The 14,853-nt window shown below is 35.2% G+C and overlaps 3 protein-coding genes across 3 annotated transcripts; 2 read left to right on the forward strand and 1 right to left on the reverse strand.

The window, feature by feature from the left end:
- Window positions 1–267: 267 nt before the first annotated feature.
- Window positions 268–6,212, reverse strand: LOC106141853 (lipoma-preferred partner homolog). Its single transcript, XM_013343490.2, has 3 exons — window positions 5,337–6,212; window positions 4,241–4,476; window positions 268–3,517 (listed from the first exon to the last, which is right to left on the reverse strand). The coding sequence occupies exons 1-3, from the start codon at window positions 6,117–6,119 to the stop codon at window positions 3,280–3,282; spliced, it is 1,257 nt and encodes a 418-aa protein (XP_013198944.1). The 5' UTR covers window positions 6,120–6,212; the 3' UTR covers window positions 268–3,279.
- Window positions 6,213–7,921: 1,709 nt separating this feature from the next.
- Window positions 7,922–11,561, forward strand: LOC106137329 (uncharacterized). Its single transcript, XM_060945666.1, has 7 exons — window positions 7,922–7,939; window positions 8,415–8,573; window positions 8,971–9,151; window positions 10,274–10,524; window positions 10,771–10,929; window positions 11,239–11,356; window positions 11,496–11,561. Exons 1-7 carry the CDS (start codon window positions 7,925–7,927, stop codon window positions 11,501–11,503), a joined length of 891 nt encoding a protein of 296 aa, XP_060801649.1. The 5' UTR covers window positions 7,922–7,924; the 3' UTR covers window positions 11,504–11,561.
- Window positions 11,562–11,824: 263 nt separating this feature from the next.
- Window positions 11,825–14,693, forward strand: LOC106137350 (methionine synthase reductase). Its single transcript, XM_013338162.2, has 5 exons — window positions 11,825–12,038; window positions 12,119–12,265; window positions 12,445–12,678; window positions 13,451–14,143; window positions 14,318–14,693. The coding sequence occupies exons 1-5, from the start codon at window positions 11,919–11,921 to the stop codon at window positions 14,528–14,530; spliced, it is 1,407 nt and encodes a 468-aa protein (XP_013193616.2). The 5' UTR covers window positions 11,825–11,918; the 3' UTR covers window positions 14,531–14,693.
- Window positions 14,694–14,853: the final 160 nt, after the last annotated feature.

Genomic DNA, 14,853 nt, shown 5'->3' on the forward strand with positions numbered 1-14,853 from the left:
TCATGCGAACCGCTGTGATTTGGAATTCCCTCCCTGCTCTCTTTCTCGATACATACAATTCGGGGATTTCTAAGGCAATATTGAACAGGCATTATTTTTAGCTAGCGGGTACCACCTAAGGCCTCATGTTGCTTACCACCAGGCAGATTGAGGTCAAACGCATTCAAATTATTATAGTTATGATATAAACATTGCATAGACACTTGGACCCCAAGTGCTCTGAATCTCTTCGCTACAATAAAACCTCACAAACTATTTAATCGTTTATTATCACTGCCACAATACTTACATAACATTGATGCAAAATAATACACAAACACACCAGCAGCTTACACAAAGTAAACTCTGACTAGGACGCCTAAATATTAAGCTGTATAACTATGTATATCTAATCGTCGATAACTTTTTCAAACCGGTTTTGGATTTTTCCTTTGAAGGGAAAACTTCAGTGGAGTATCATACTTTTGTACATGTTTTAACCGCATTAAAAAAAGGCGGTTCTCGGTTTGACGTGTGTACATGTTTGTCCGCGATTATCTCGCGTTTCGCTAAACCGATTTTGATGCGGTGTTTCTTACACTTAGTAGAAGGTTGAGATATTTAACCGATTTCATAAAATGAGGATCTCTTTTAAAAGTTAAGAGGATAAATTTGTGATATAAAAGCTTACTGAGTAATTTTTTCAGATACATAGATATAATATTACTTAAACATTAGGTATTAAGTACATACACACACAAGCGTGCTTTTCTTAATTCTTATTTCTAAAACTGTATAAATATACGCGTTTAAATTACATGACACAACCCAAATAATGTATAAAAGTAACATGGCACTATTTGTTAGGCTTACAAAATACAAATACCATTTTGTATTAAGCAATTCCGACAGGCGTAAAATATATCTCAAAATGTACAATTAAATCAATGTCTTACTATAATATCTTAGCATAAACTTAAAATAGAATCACATGAAAATTCCCATTCAACAATAATACTGTAAACCATTGTATAAAATCAGTTCTACACAGCCTTTATTCTACGTTTATATAAATGCATTTAGGAATGTTTATCTCAATAGTAATAATTACACGATGTGTAACAAAAACCCGTTTCACCCGCGAACGTCATTTTCTAAAGCGGTTTTACTACAGAAATATTTAATTTTATTTTCGATGTTGATATATATCAGGAAAATTAAAGAAAATTCTACATTCCAACTCATATTATACTTAAATGCGAAAGTAAGTTTGTTTTGTCTATTCACGCGTTATGGCCTAAATGAAAATGAACCAATCTTTTTAAATTTGCGCATTTAATTATATAACTAACTTTTATCCGCCGCTGCAGCGTGAATTTAGCGACATCTACAAAAAGCGACGAATTTAACAAACATGTACAAAAAGCGCCGAAATTAACACCTCCTACAAAAAGCAACGAAATGCGCTGAATTAAGCGCCACTTACAAAAGAATACAAAACAATACTACAGGTTTTTTGCAAATCCACATTATTTAGTAATGGCATAAATTTCTTTACTTAATTTTTTAACTTGTCACCTAGGTGCACATGCCCCTTTCAGATCAAACAGGGTTTATGTTACATATTGTAAATGCCGACGTTATTTTACTTACTAATGAAACATAGACAATAGACGTAGATAGAACACTTACTCTACTACTTAAGTTACAAAGATAAAATATTTTTTTTTTAACCAAAGATGTTTCTTCTACTTTAAAAAAAAATTAGCTCCAAAACATGCATTGAATATTTTTGTTTTTCAAGCAGTACATAGAATATCTGTGAATTATATATATTATTACCAAAAAACGCATGCCAACTTGAGTATAATAATCTATTACTTTATTCTGGTTCTTTAATAAATTGGAGTCGACAGGACTTTTTAGAACATTTTGAGTTGGACAAGTGATCAATTCCTAAGTTAATTAATTGCATCAGGGTTAAGGTTGTACATGCCTCGATTAATCATAGATTTCATTGTAAAGGGAAAATCTTACTTGATGTAGTTTTTTTAATTAGGCTTGATCTTAACCCCTCGTAGCTCAAATTACACTCCATGAGATCTTTCTTAGAGTAGAACCTTTTTATAATTAGACGCGACCTTAACCGACCAAATCAGTTGCTATTTCTATAAGCCAGCCCATCGCCTATCTGCTAGCCCATCGCTATACGGAAGAATCTTAATTTTATGGGCGACTGGATCTTAACCCACCAAATTAGCTGATATTCCTTGGCAAATCCTGTATACACCTCAAATTACACTCCCTTTAATATAGATGGCCGTCTTAGGGGAAGGAGAGACCTTTCTTAAAAGAAGAACTTTTAAAATCTATATATATAAAACTCTTCCGTTACTGAGTGACTGACTGACAGACAACGCACAGTCGAAACTACTGGTCGTAGACAGCTGAAATTTGGAATGTAGGTTCCTTGGGATATGTAGGGGAGCACTAAGAAAGGATTTTTGGAAATTCAACCCCCAAGGGGGGGAAAAGGGGTAAAAACGTTTCTATGAAAAATCTTATTCTTTGGGTTTATAAACTTGAAACTTGGCATGAACACGTACATAGGCAAGTAAATATGTTTGACATTATAAGTTTTTTCAAACTACCCTCCAATCGTGATTTAGGGGGTGCGATTGGGTGACTGATTTATTAACGCACAGCCGAAACCGCTCGGTATAGGAGTCTGAGATTTTGAACAGAGGTTCCTTTAGTAACATAAGTGAGCACTAAGAAGGGATTTTTGAAATGTCAACCCCCAAGGGGGGGAAACGGGATAAACTGAGCCGGGGCTGCGGGAAAGTTCTAACGAGATACCGTGGCCCCGGAACGCAAAGGGCAACTGAAGGAACGAGGTGGGTTTTAGTCAGTAAAAGTCTGACACTCCTTTCCGTTCCACCCAGAGCGGGAGAGGTCATGATTTCCCATCCTTAAAAAAAAGACTTTGTATGACAACTTTCTACTAATATTATAAAGAGGAACAATCTATTTTTTTTATATGTTTGTTTGTTTACACATGTAATCGATAAACTCCGAAACTACTGAATCGATTTCAAACATTCACCATTAGAAAGCTACATCATCCCTGAGTAACACAGGCTATATTTAATTCCAGTTGTAACAAGATTTCAGCCTGTGGAAGAAAAAGCCCTGTCGAGATCATTAAAAAACGCTATATATAACCGAATTACACGTGGGCAAAGCCGCGGGCGGAAAGCTAGTAAAAATATATTGATCAATCAATCTCAACCCACCAAATTAGCTGATATTCCTTGACAAATCTTGTATACGCCTCGCGTTACACTCCCTGCAATAAAGATGGCCGTCTAAAGGGAAGCAGAGACCTTCCTCGCGGGAACATAGTGACATGCCGCAGTCTTCACAGGCGTAGCAGGCGATGTGGAAGCTCTTGTCCAGGGCTACGATGCGGACAGTCTCCTCCTTGCCGCCTTCTGGTATGATAGGCTCCCGGCAGGTGGCGCAGCGGGGCGCGTATCTGTAATACATACGTACACAATTACAATATGTAATTATTTATTGAAAATGAAAAATATTTTATTTGGAAACTAGAACAAATACAATTTAAGTAACATAGGATGACGATGACATCTGCAGAAGTTATGAAACTGTGTCGCAGATGTCAACGCCCACCTCCAGAAAACATTTATATAATGTGTTTCCTTAATCTTAGCACCTAATCCATTTATTACAACAAAAGAAAAAAAAAGATTTGATATTTAAATTATTACATATACATAGCCTCTGCCTACCCCTCAGGAAAAGAGGCGTGATTTATGTATGTAAAATTACATACAATCACGCTTTAAAAGAAAAACGGGCAAGACAGCCAAAGTCAAAACAGTCTTAAAATGACTGAAATACCATATTCAGCAGCCTATTGAGTTTTAAATAGTGACAGGTGCTAGGCCATCGCCTACAGGAAGAATCCCAAGTTTATTAGCCTTTCCCTTAGTCGCCTTTTACTACAATCTCATGATCTCCCACCATTTCTCATTTGAATTCCAATAAAATGTTACATAATAATATACATAACTTTTGATCCGGAACTTTCCATGGGAGCCCCAAAGCTCTTCTGAATATTTTATTAGTAGGCTTAACTCAACCTGTGGGTTTTACATCAAAAATGCTTTATTACAACAAACTAAATGAACCAATTAAATAAATCAAAAATTTAAATTACAGATAATGTGTCCCTTACCTTCTATGAAAATCTTCAATGCAATGAATACGATTCACTGCATCGACTGTGAACGGTATCCCGTCTAGACTCTTATGGCATACCACGCAGGTGAAGCACCGGGGATGGTACGGCTTGCCCGTGGCCCGCAGGATGCGGTCTAGGATAGGGTCGCCACATATAGAACACTTCTCCAGCGTGGCCAGGTAGTCCTTCTCGCAGAGCGCCTTGCCCTGGACTGTATAGAACGGTCGGCCCTGGAAAATATTAATTAAATTTCAGCTGAATTGCGTGAATTAGTAATTGTTCACTAATAAATAAAAACTACATACATAGTCACGTCTATATCCCCTACGGGGTAGACAGAGCCAACAGTATTGAAAAGACTGAAAGGCCACGTTCCGCTTTATTCACTTATTTTGTTTTATTCTAAATGAATAAGGGCCACAGGGCTTGATGATTGATGAATTGAGATTCAAATAGTGACAGGTTGCTAGCCCATCGCCTAAAAAAGAATCCCAAGTTTTTAAGTCTATCCCTTCGTCGCCTTTTACGACATCCATGGGAAAGAGATGGAGTCTTATCACTTGACGTCACACCAATTAAATCTAATTCTTCTCTGACTATTTATTCTTCATGATTGTATCTACTCTTCACGAGTTACACATCTCTAAAAACAAGTAAATTATTTGCTACCTGTGTGATGGCGTTTTACATGGTTTTATTGGTTATCAATGTCAGTTTTCATTTATAATTTCTAATAGGAAATGAGTTAAACACATTATTGCTGTATAGCTGTGCCCGTGATTTCGTCGCGTGGAATAGTTATTTTGGGCATCATTGAAGCCCTCAAGGATGAATAATTTCCCCGTTTTTTTCACATTTTCCATTATTTTTTCGCTTCTAATAGTTGCAGTGTGATGTTATATAGCCTAAAGCCTTCCTTGATAAATGGTCTATTGGACACAAAAATAATTATTCAATCTGAACCAGTAGTTCTTGAGATTAGCGAGTTCAAATAATATTAGTATAGATCTGACTTGGTACCATTATTTTCGTAGGTTATTGATGTAAAAATATGCAAAAAATTACTTGACTTGGTATATAATGTACCAACCTGCAAGTTTATTCCGCACTCTTGGCAACAGAAGCATGCAATATGGTAAATCCTCTCCATCGCAGTACATCCAGTAGTTTCTCCCATAATTTTCTCTCCGCATTTGTAACAATTTCCACAATACAGTGCCTTTTCTGGTTCCGGCGTGGGTTCCACTCTGGTGCCAACATAACCACTGTACAAAGACGTACCAGACATTTGGCTACATGGTCTCGGGTTTATTGGCTCGTACAATGACTCATAAGTTGATGATGTCTGCGAGCCTCCATAAGTTGAAAAGTCTTGAGCGTTAACAGAAGCCGAGGAAGGTGGATACGCCGACCCGGGCCGCCTTAGCTCGCTGTAATTCGACTGCGCCCCCAAATCACTGAGCCTTGAGATCTCAGATCTTGTATCTCTGTCGCCGTAAATGCTCTCGGCAATATTTTGCTGCATGGGAATATTAGAGTATACGTGATTCGTGCCTCCTGGCGGTAATAAATTAGTGTATAAGAGAACATCGCCACTTCTCGAACGAGGATTATTTCTTACAATAAAACTCTTCACTGGCACCAGGTTAGAGTACGTAGAGCTCGTGCGACTACCGGTCTCAAGTTTAGAAGTGTATGAGGGCTCGCATGCAGCCCTCACCGTGGAACTTTGAGGTATCTGCGGGAACGGTGGGTTTACTTTTCTTTTCGGTGTAATCTTCTTCTTGGTGGCTTTGATGTCATCTCGTAGTTTCGCATCCAATTCGTTGGCGTAAATCCGGAGATCGGATAATTCTTTCTCCAAAGTATTCATAATGGCAGTGGCTGATTTAACGTAATTTAATTTTAATAATTAATCGCAATTTTGTAAAAACAAAATAAAACAACACCCAGTTTCATTGTTTGATGTAATGCAAAACTGACAGTTTATTTTTTTTTACATCTTTTCCATGGCCGTGCCGGTGATATTGCGGTTCGTGCTCGTGCCAGTTGGACTCAGATATTATTATGTAAGGTTGGACTAGTTCTGGATAAGAAAGTTTTTTTTACGGAATTGAACCTATAAAGAAGTCACAATGGGATTAAATTTGAATAAAAAAAAAATCTTGACTTATATCGGCTTTAAAATTGTTGTTATTGCCAATTCTTTAGTAAAAATAATCAAAGAGGGGCCAAAATGGGGTCCAAAATGAACATGATTTTACGACATACCTACTATTCACACAAGAAATGATTTTTCGAAATTAAACTCCTAAAGGGGTGAAATAGGGGAAAAGGTTTAAAAATTTGTAGTCAATGTCATACTGTTGTGTGGATGCGCCCTGGGATAAACTTGAAGCTCCGCTCACGTTAAGAGTATCCTGTGCTTTTCTCCGTACTCTACATGTATCCAAAACTTTTACGGTCACACAAACACGCTTTTGCCCTTAACATAAGAATTGATATTATTTTTAATGTTCTGAGAAACAACAAAATCGGGGATCAGAAGTTAGAACAAGATTCAGTCACTTTGTTGTATCTATACTACTCGCTTTTCTTTAAAGAGATCTTGGTCCTCTTGATAGGTCCTTTTCATTGAGGTAGGAACCATTTTTTATAGAAAAAAAAACAACTTTGTTTTACATATTATAAAAAAATATTAACCAAAGTTTAAAGTTTTGCCGTTGTAGCTAGCTGTAGCTACTCTCCCTTACCTAGATATTATTCTTTCAGTTACCTTGTTGACTGGAAGAAATCCCTCTTAGGTATAAGTCCGCCGTTGTGCATTTTTTTCTTTTTTATGTTATACGAGGTAATTACTTCAAAAATGTTATTTAAGTACTTACATCAAAGTATTTACAAACAAACAAATAATATTTAATTAACTAAGCTAAAAATTGTAATGTAAGTTGACCTAAAATTTTTAATATTAGTCTTGGGCCTTTAATCCAATTATTTTTTATTGCTAAAGTTAACAGCTCTACTTCACGATTTACTAATTGGCTTCAAAGGTGTTTTTCATATTTTTATTTTGTTCTCGTATTTTCTGATAGCAGTTTCAACATGTTTCTTTTGCAAGACTTCCGATTATATATTTTAGTAGCTGTTTTACAGGTACCTATGAATTTTTCTCAGACTGAATAAAAAAATACATGTGTTTATTTCAAAATAAGAGTTTTAACTATTTTTTTTTTATAGTTTCATTTAACAACAACTCAGCTTTATGAAGAAGGTAAGCCAAGAATTCGTATTTTTATTCATCAAAAATATTTCATTATTTTAAAATTGGATATTTTTATCGACAGAGACTCAAACAATGGAGCCGCCCGACGAAGAAGTAAGTTACGTTTTGGGTCAGATCTTGTCAGATTTATAAAAAGTACCTGGTTGACCAAGCAGTGCTCGGTATTTTTTGTTCTGTTTCAAATTCATAATATTAATAACAATATAAAAACATTAGTTATTAAAATTTAATTTTGTGCTTAAAATAAAATTTAATTTTTTTTATTTCACAGTAGCTTTTACCCACAGCTTCACCTAAGTTTAACTAAAATTAATATTAATCATAATGCAGAAACTACAAAGCATGTTTATATAGGCACACAATTACATACAATTAAAACTTTTTTCCAGTGGCATATGGATTTTATGCCGGTAAGTACTTATATTTCATCAATAATTAACGGGGTAGACAGAGCCAACAGTCTCGAAAAGACTGAAGGGCCACATTTAGCTGTAGCTTAATGATGGAAATGAAGCAGCTGGCTTACACTATGTTTTTTCTTCACTGTCAGACCAATATGGAAGCTTGAGCTAATTAATGTGCACCTATTCCTTTAGTCACCTTTTACGATATCCATGGGAAAAAAACGGAGTAACCCTTTTCTGAATATTAATCTTAAGAAATATATCTAGGACAATTATATATTTTTTAATGAGTTTCAATATTTCATTTTTTTACTACTAAATTAATTTCATTTAACTTATAGTAGGTAAATAACTAAAAAAAATAATTAATAATTCTTTGTAAAATTTTAAAAATTTATTAATTATTATTTTTTTTCATTAAATTAATTTCGGCAACCTCGTAAAAAGTGAACAAGCTATTATTTATCTACGCATATTCTAGACTGGCTATCTGCCGGACAACGTGTACAGAGAACTGGGCTGGTACGGAATCCTGCAGATTCAACCCTTGCACCATAGTACAAAACATAAAATAGCCGCCCAACTGATCTGGCAGCATACCCTTGGGAGACCTCACGTTATTCTGGAAAGTCCACCTCAGGTATACTTATTTCTTTTTTACCCATGTCATAAATCGTCTGAAATTCTATCATGACTACCTAACTACTGAACTACGCAAGAAACTAAATTTATCAGATAGAGACAGAAAATAGAAAAAATGACGCATGTATTAGATAGTACCGGCGAAGTACCCTCGTTTTCAAAACTTTGCAAATTCATTTGCAAGCCATCACATGATAGAGACCATTTTTCTCATCTCTCCTTGACTATCATTCCTTGATCAAGTCTTTCCAAGGAGCGAAAGGTGCTAGCACCATAAAGATGATTAGACACAGGCCCAAATATTTTTAAAAATACCTTGGAGCACAGAAATTGGAATTAAATAAAGGAGTGTGTTTGTGAAATAATTCCAAAGTTAAAAATCTATTAACTTCCAGTCTTCGCAATCGCCAGGGAAGGTAAGTCGTCAGATCTTAGCAGAAGACGCGTCTAAGTGGTCGCGAGAACAGCGGGCAGCTCAAGAAGTACTTATGGAAAATATCAAAGGTGGTGGCAACGGCCTTACCGTGAGGACCGTAATCAGCGCCACAAAGAAGACCGTTAATATTATTCAAAATGGTAAGTAGCTTCACGAACCCTAATATTTAAAATGCGAAACTAACTCTTACGTGTTATGTTTTCAACCATTTTGATTAAATTTTGTACAGGGGTCGAAGTCGCGGGCAAAAGCTACTGGTTTCTTATAAAAATTAAAACCCAGTCATATCACTGAGCCCCGACCTTTTATGACATTCACATAATTATATTTACGTTTCCTGTATTCTTATAAGTTGTGGAGTCATAATAAATTATATTTCTTTTTCACTCTTTCTTACTCCACTTCTTCAACACTGAAAATAGAATGAGGTACATCCCATGTATCTATCTGTCTACAATTTTTTGTTTATTTTTTTTTTAATTGGGAATTTGAATATTCAATTTAGGATATCATAATTCTCTAAGGGACAGGGTTATAAACTTGCGATTCTTCTTTTAGGCGACGGGTTAGCAACCTGTCACTTTATATGAATCTCAATTCTATCTGTAAGCTAAACAGCTGAACAATGCCTATTAGTATTATCAAGACTGTTGGCTCTGTCTGCCCTGCAGGGATATGTCGTGACGTGATTATTTGTATGTATCATAATTCTGCAGCAGCGATTTGACGTTGCATATTCATGCTGGACTGCTTTCGGTGGAACAATAATGTAAAGCCAACTCACTTCATAATGTAGTTAATATCAATCACGAAAGATATACAGCATAAATAAGTTACTTAGTAAAAAGTAAAAAAAGCCATTTTAGATAAAAAGGTCCATGTAGGTAATACAAGGCGTCTGGTTTTAGACATAGTAAATCATGAACAGGCTTAATTAAAAAAATATATAAAGCAAAAGACAGTATTATGTACCTAGTTAAAATTATAAAAATAAGCAAAATAGTGCACAAAGTCCCAGAATGATGGACACCATTCGCTCTATCCAGCGAGATGGCTGCTCGCTGCCGCGCTGTCGGCTTGTCGTTTGAATTCGCGCCGCCCGCGTGTATCACCGCACTCATTGTTTTTGTTGGATAATTAGGTAAAATTTTAATGCCATATATTTTCTAATTATATAGAATGTGAATCAGATACTGAATGCCCCATTTCAATATGCAACGCCATTCACCAGACAACCTGTATAATGTATACTTTACTTTTAGGCAACTATTACACCTGTCCTGAAGGTTCTGAGCCAGATTTGGATGCGTACAGAATACAAGCCAATATGCACGAACGTAAATGTACTTACGGTAGGAATTCCTTCCCAGTTGCCATTGACCCTTGCATAGAAGGAGAAACAGCTCCTATTGAGTACTCGTTCAATGAAGGCTGGATGTTCTGCCTGGGTAATGGGGACAGGGAGAATAACTACTTCCAGAATGGAACCTTGGATTGCGGTCACAAAGTTAAGGTAAGTTGATATATGAAAAAAGTTTAAAAACTTTTAGCTTTTGTTACTGTAACTATAATTTACGAACTTTTTGAATACTTTACATATAAATTAGACATGTGTGAGCTGCCTCATTAGTAATTAATGTAACAATATTAATCTATCTATGATAGAAATCATGAAACATTTTCTTGACTTATAAAGGTATAACTTTAAAATGAGGCGACATAATAATATGGTGTGTTTAAATTTTTAAACAAATTGTAGATTTCAATGAAAAAATTCTTGGACGAGTGTGCAATCGACAACAATATAGTTATTTCTTTCGATTACTTCGGTGACGAGCCACGGAAGGATATGTTGCATAACGCTACTCTATGCACGTCTTGGGATCCATGCCGGATTTCTTACCTGTATAGGCTAGAGGTAAGTCATTTTACTTAAGACCCGAGATCACGAAACATAGGTCAGAAGAAGCGCAGTGTGAAACACAAAACAAGTTATAATATATAAACCACCCACCCTCGAAATGCTTTGCCGCCGCGCCGCAGTGTGGCGACTTTGTGATAAAGATGTGTGTAAATATCTACATGCATCCGGCCTGAAGGACCAAAATTACTCAAGTGGCTGCTCAGACATAAGTATTTTTAAATTACACAGAGGGCCACACACAAGTACGCCTAATGTACCAGTTATTGTTCATTTAATATTAAAAGTTCTCGTGTATATTTTTAGCCCCCACCACAAGGGATGGCACCTTCGTTCCCCACTACTACTCAAAATCCATGTGAGACTACAATTTGTCCAGAGTGTTACGAGGGAGCAACCGACGACCAAGGAGAAAAGATGGAAAGTAAGTACCTAACTACGACATTGTGGGGTTATCAATGGATGTGATATTGGAAGCCACATTTTTTCTCATAAATATTTTATTATCTCCAGAAACCTTAGATTAAAGAAAAAAATCTTACGAAATTTTTTTTTTGTTTCAGTCATGTAATAGAAAAGCAGCAGCACAGCATGGTGTATGTGTTGCACTACATGTTGGTGAAAGAACGCTTGAAATTAAAATGTATTATTTAATTGATTATAAAATTTATGTAAATGTAATTATTAAAAACTAAATATATACATTTATTCTTTTTATTATTTCTTATAGACTTATTTGTTTAGTTAGAGTCATAGGCATACTCTTCTATGTGTATCGGAATCTGTTAAAATTGAGTTGATTACCGAATCATTATCTTTCATTGTCTATGTCATAAAAATTTGAATTTGAATCTGTCACTACACTATTGAAAATGTCAATGTCATACACACGTGGATATGGACGGACGTTTGACGTACCCAGGGTATCAAGTAGATACAAAACAAATTCAGGGTTTTCAAATTTCTTTAATTTTTATGAAATAAAAATGGTTATCTCACACAAACACAACTTTCAAGAACTATTCGAAGCATGCTCCAAATCACTTACATTGAATTTACCAACGCTTAAAGAAAATTTAGTGCGAATAAGCTATGAAAAATCTGACGTAAGTACTGCATGATTCAACCATAGCTTGAATGTTTTTACTTTATTGAAGTAAGAAATTAATTTAGTTCATTATTTAAGGATCTCAGTACTGTGTATAATGGTCTCCCACCGCCATTACCATTCGCTAGGAGCGAAATATTTCAGACACAAATTAGCAATAGTAGGCGTTTGACTTCAGTGAATGGAGACTGCAAAGCCGTGTATGAAGTTACCTTTGATATAACGGTAGGTCTTTATTTAAAATATTTTTTGCCACTGCTTAGTTGATTGAGATCTCTTCTTCGTCTTGATCGCTTCTCTAAGGTAGATTAACTGATGAAATTTTTCATTCTCGTTAACTTTCTGTTATGTACCTATTCAGTTGAACTACTTGAATATAATGCAGTTATATATATTTATTACAGGGTAGTAATTTTACATTCAAACCTGGAGACACTATAGGCATCATTCCCCACAATGATGATGCAAGTGTCAACTTTATACTGTCACATTTGGATCTGATTTCACAAGCAGACTTACCTTACCACCTGAGCTGTGATACTTCACAGAAACTGAAATTACCCCAACACATACCTGTAAGGTGTACTCTTAGAAATGTCCTGAAAAATATAGTGGATTTACGAAGTATTTTAAAGAAGGTAAGTATTCAAATGTAGTTAAAAATTGTGTTGATCTGTGGAAGGATTTGCAATAACCAAACATTATTGCAAAGGCAGTTGTGATGAACAGGTAGAGAAGATAATTGATTGGGTGAGTGAGGTTTATACATAAAGCAACTGCCATCTGATCTCCGCAACCTTTACTGGGGAACCTAAACCTGAAATAGAGCACCTGTATCAAATAGTAAGAACATATCACCTTTATCACTTTAATACAACATACATACATATGGTCACCTTTATATCCCTTGCAGGGTAGACAGAGCTAACAGTCTTGAAAAGACGTGAATGGCCATGTTCAGCTATTTGGCTTAATGATAGAATTGAAATTCAAATAGTCACAGGTTGCTAGCCCATCGCCTAGAAAAGAATCCCAAGTTTGTAAGCCTATCCCTTAGTCGCCTTTTACGACATTCATGGGAAAGAGATGGAGTGGTCCTATTCTTTTTTGTATTGGTGCCGGGAACCACTGCAACTGGCTTTAATACAACCATATGTAATTATTGCCCAAAATATATTACTCTGCCAACATCACACAGCTGAGTGACAAAAAAGACCTATACTGGATCATGGTTACACATTTTATATGAGCATTTGTAAATATACATATTAATTACTTCGTAGTTGTACATTACTTCAACAATAGTCACTAATTTTTGTGGTGGGATTTGAAACTACTTTTAACAATCTGTTACTTAATCAAATTTTTACCAGCATTTCCCTGATCTTCCAAACTTCACATTTCTTTTAGCTATTTTTGCTGTCATTATCAAGGCACACAAAAGATGAAAATGAAAGGAAAGTTTTGGAATTCCTCTGCAGTAAAGAAGGTTCCACTTCATACACTTCGCACATCCTAAACAAAAGTTTTTGCATATTGGATTTATTGTCTGTCTTTAAATCATGTAAACCACCTATAGAAATACTCCTCACGAATCTCCCAAGACTATTACCAAGACCATATTCTATTGTGAATAGTTATTTGAAACACCCCAACTTATTGAAAATATGTTTTTCTGTAATGGATTTTGAAAATAACAGAAAAGGGCTCACATCTGGCTGGCTGGAAAGACTTGTTTTAGAAGATTCAAATATAGAATCCAAAATGGAGAATTTAAGTCTCTATGAAAAGAAAACAGTACCAATATATTTGAGAAAAAATATAACAGCATTCTCTATGCCTGAGAACCTTGAAACTCCATTGATTTTAATAGGACCAGGTACAGGGATTGCACCTTTTATTGGATTTTTGGAAGAAAGACAATATTTGAAGGAAACTAAAGATGTGAATTTGGGCAATGTTTGGGTATTTTTTGGATGTAGGAATCCTAAGTTAGATTTTATTTACGAAAAGGAGTTGCAGAAATATTTAGACAATGGAATACTTACAAAATTAAGCACATCATTTTCTAGAGTGGACAATAATAATGTGAAGTATGTTCAGGTATGGGTCGGTTCTTGTATATTTTCTTTTTTATGTGATTTTATAATATTTAATCTATTAGTTGTACTATTTATATTATTAAGAACTTTTAAGATTTTTGTTTTAGTTGCATAACAAGATTCACCGTTTTTTTTTTATTTTATCCAAATCAATGACACAAAATAATAATTTCAGGATACAATACAAGAAAATGCGGAAGAACTAGTTGAATGGATACATAAAGGTGCTTCCATATTTGTTTGTGGAGACGTGAAGACAATGGTTGCAGAAGTTAAGAAAGCTATTGAAACATGTCTGATAAGACACAGTCCATCTGACCAAGACGCAGCCACTTTGCTTTCCGATTTGATCAGGGAGAAGAGATATTTAGTTGATATTTGGAATTAGCGCGAAAGAAATCCATATAAAAATTTATTCATTCTTAAATATCTTGTAATGAAGAGATAGTATAATTATATTTTACAATATCATAATACAAGGGAACTTAGTTCAACTAGCTTCGTAGTTTATTTATTTCGTCATAATATATTTATTTTCCAGTTACATATGGTTTTTATTTTAAGCCAGACATTTTTAAGACTCGGCGGAAGCAACGACAGCCTGCCTGCCCCTACAGGAATACGTGATTTAATGTACATATGTGTATTATGAAAATACCACATACATGAGACTGCAATAATATAAGTAATTCAAATATATGCGCATAAGTG

Source organism: Amyelois transitella, chromosome 8, assembly GCF_032362555.1.
Source record: "Amyelois transitella isolate CPQ chromosome 8, ilAmyTran1.1, whole genome shotgun sequence".
NCBI lineage: Eukaryota > Metazoa > Arthropoda > Insecta > Lepidoptera > Pyralidae > Amyelois > Amyelois transitella.

Coding starts and splice junctions, on each gene's coding strand:
- LOC106141853 (XM_013343490.2), bottom strand. CDS start 6,119: ATGAATACTTTGGAGAAAGAATTATCCGATCTCCGGATTTACGCCAAC. Junction 4,477..5,336: donor AGTGCGGAATAAACTTGCAG/GTTGGTACATTA, acceptor AATATTTTCCAG/GGCCGACCGTTCTATACAGT. Junction 3,518..4,240: donor ATTGAAGATTTTCATAGAAG/GTAAGGGACACA, acceptor TATGTATTACAG/ATACGCGCCCCGCTGCGCCA.
- LOC106137329 (XM_060945666.1), top strand. Junction 10,525..10,770: donor ATTGCGGTCACAAAGTTAAG/GTAAGTTGATAT, acceptor AACAAATTGTAG/ATTTCAATGAAAAAATTCTT. Junction 10,930..11,238: donor CTTACCTGTATAGGCTAGAG/GTAAGTCATTTT, acceptor GTATATTTTTAG/CCCCCACCACAAGGGATGGC.
- LOC106137350 (XM_013338162.2), top strand. CDS start 11,919: ATGGTTATCTCACACAAACACAACTTTCAAGAACTATTCGAAGCATGC. Junction 12,266..12,444: donor AAGTTACCTTTGATATAACG/GTAGGTCTTTAT, acceptor TATTTATTACAG/GGTAGTAATTTTACATTCAA. Junction 12,679..13,450: donor TACGAAGTATTTTAAAGAAG/GTAAGTATTCAA, acceptor CATTTCTTTTAG/CTATTTTTGCTGTCATTATC.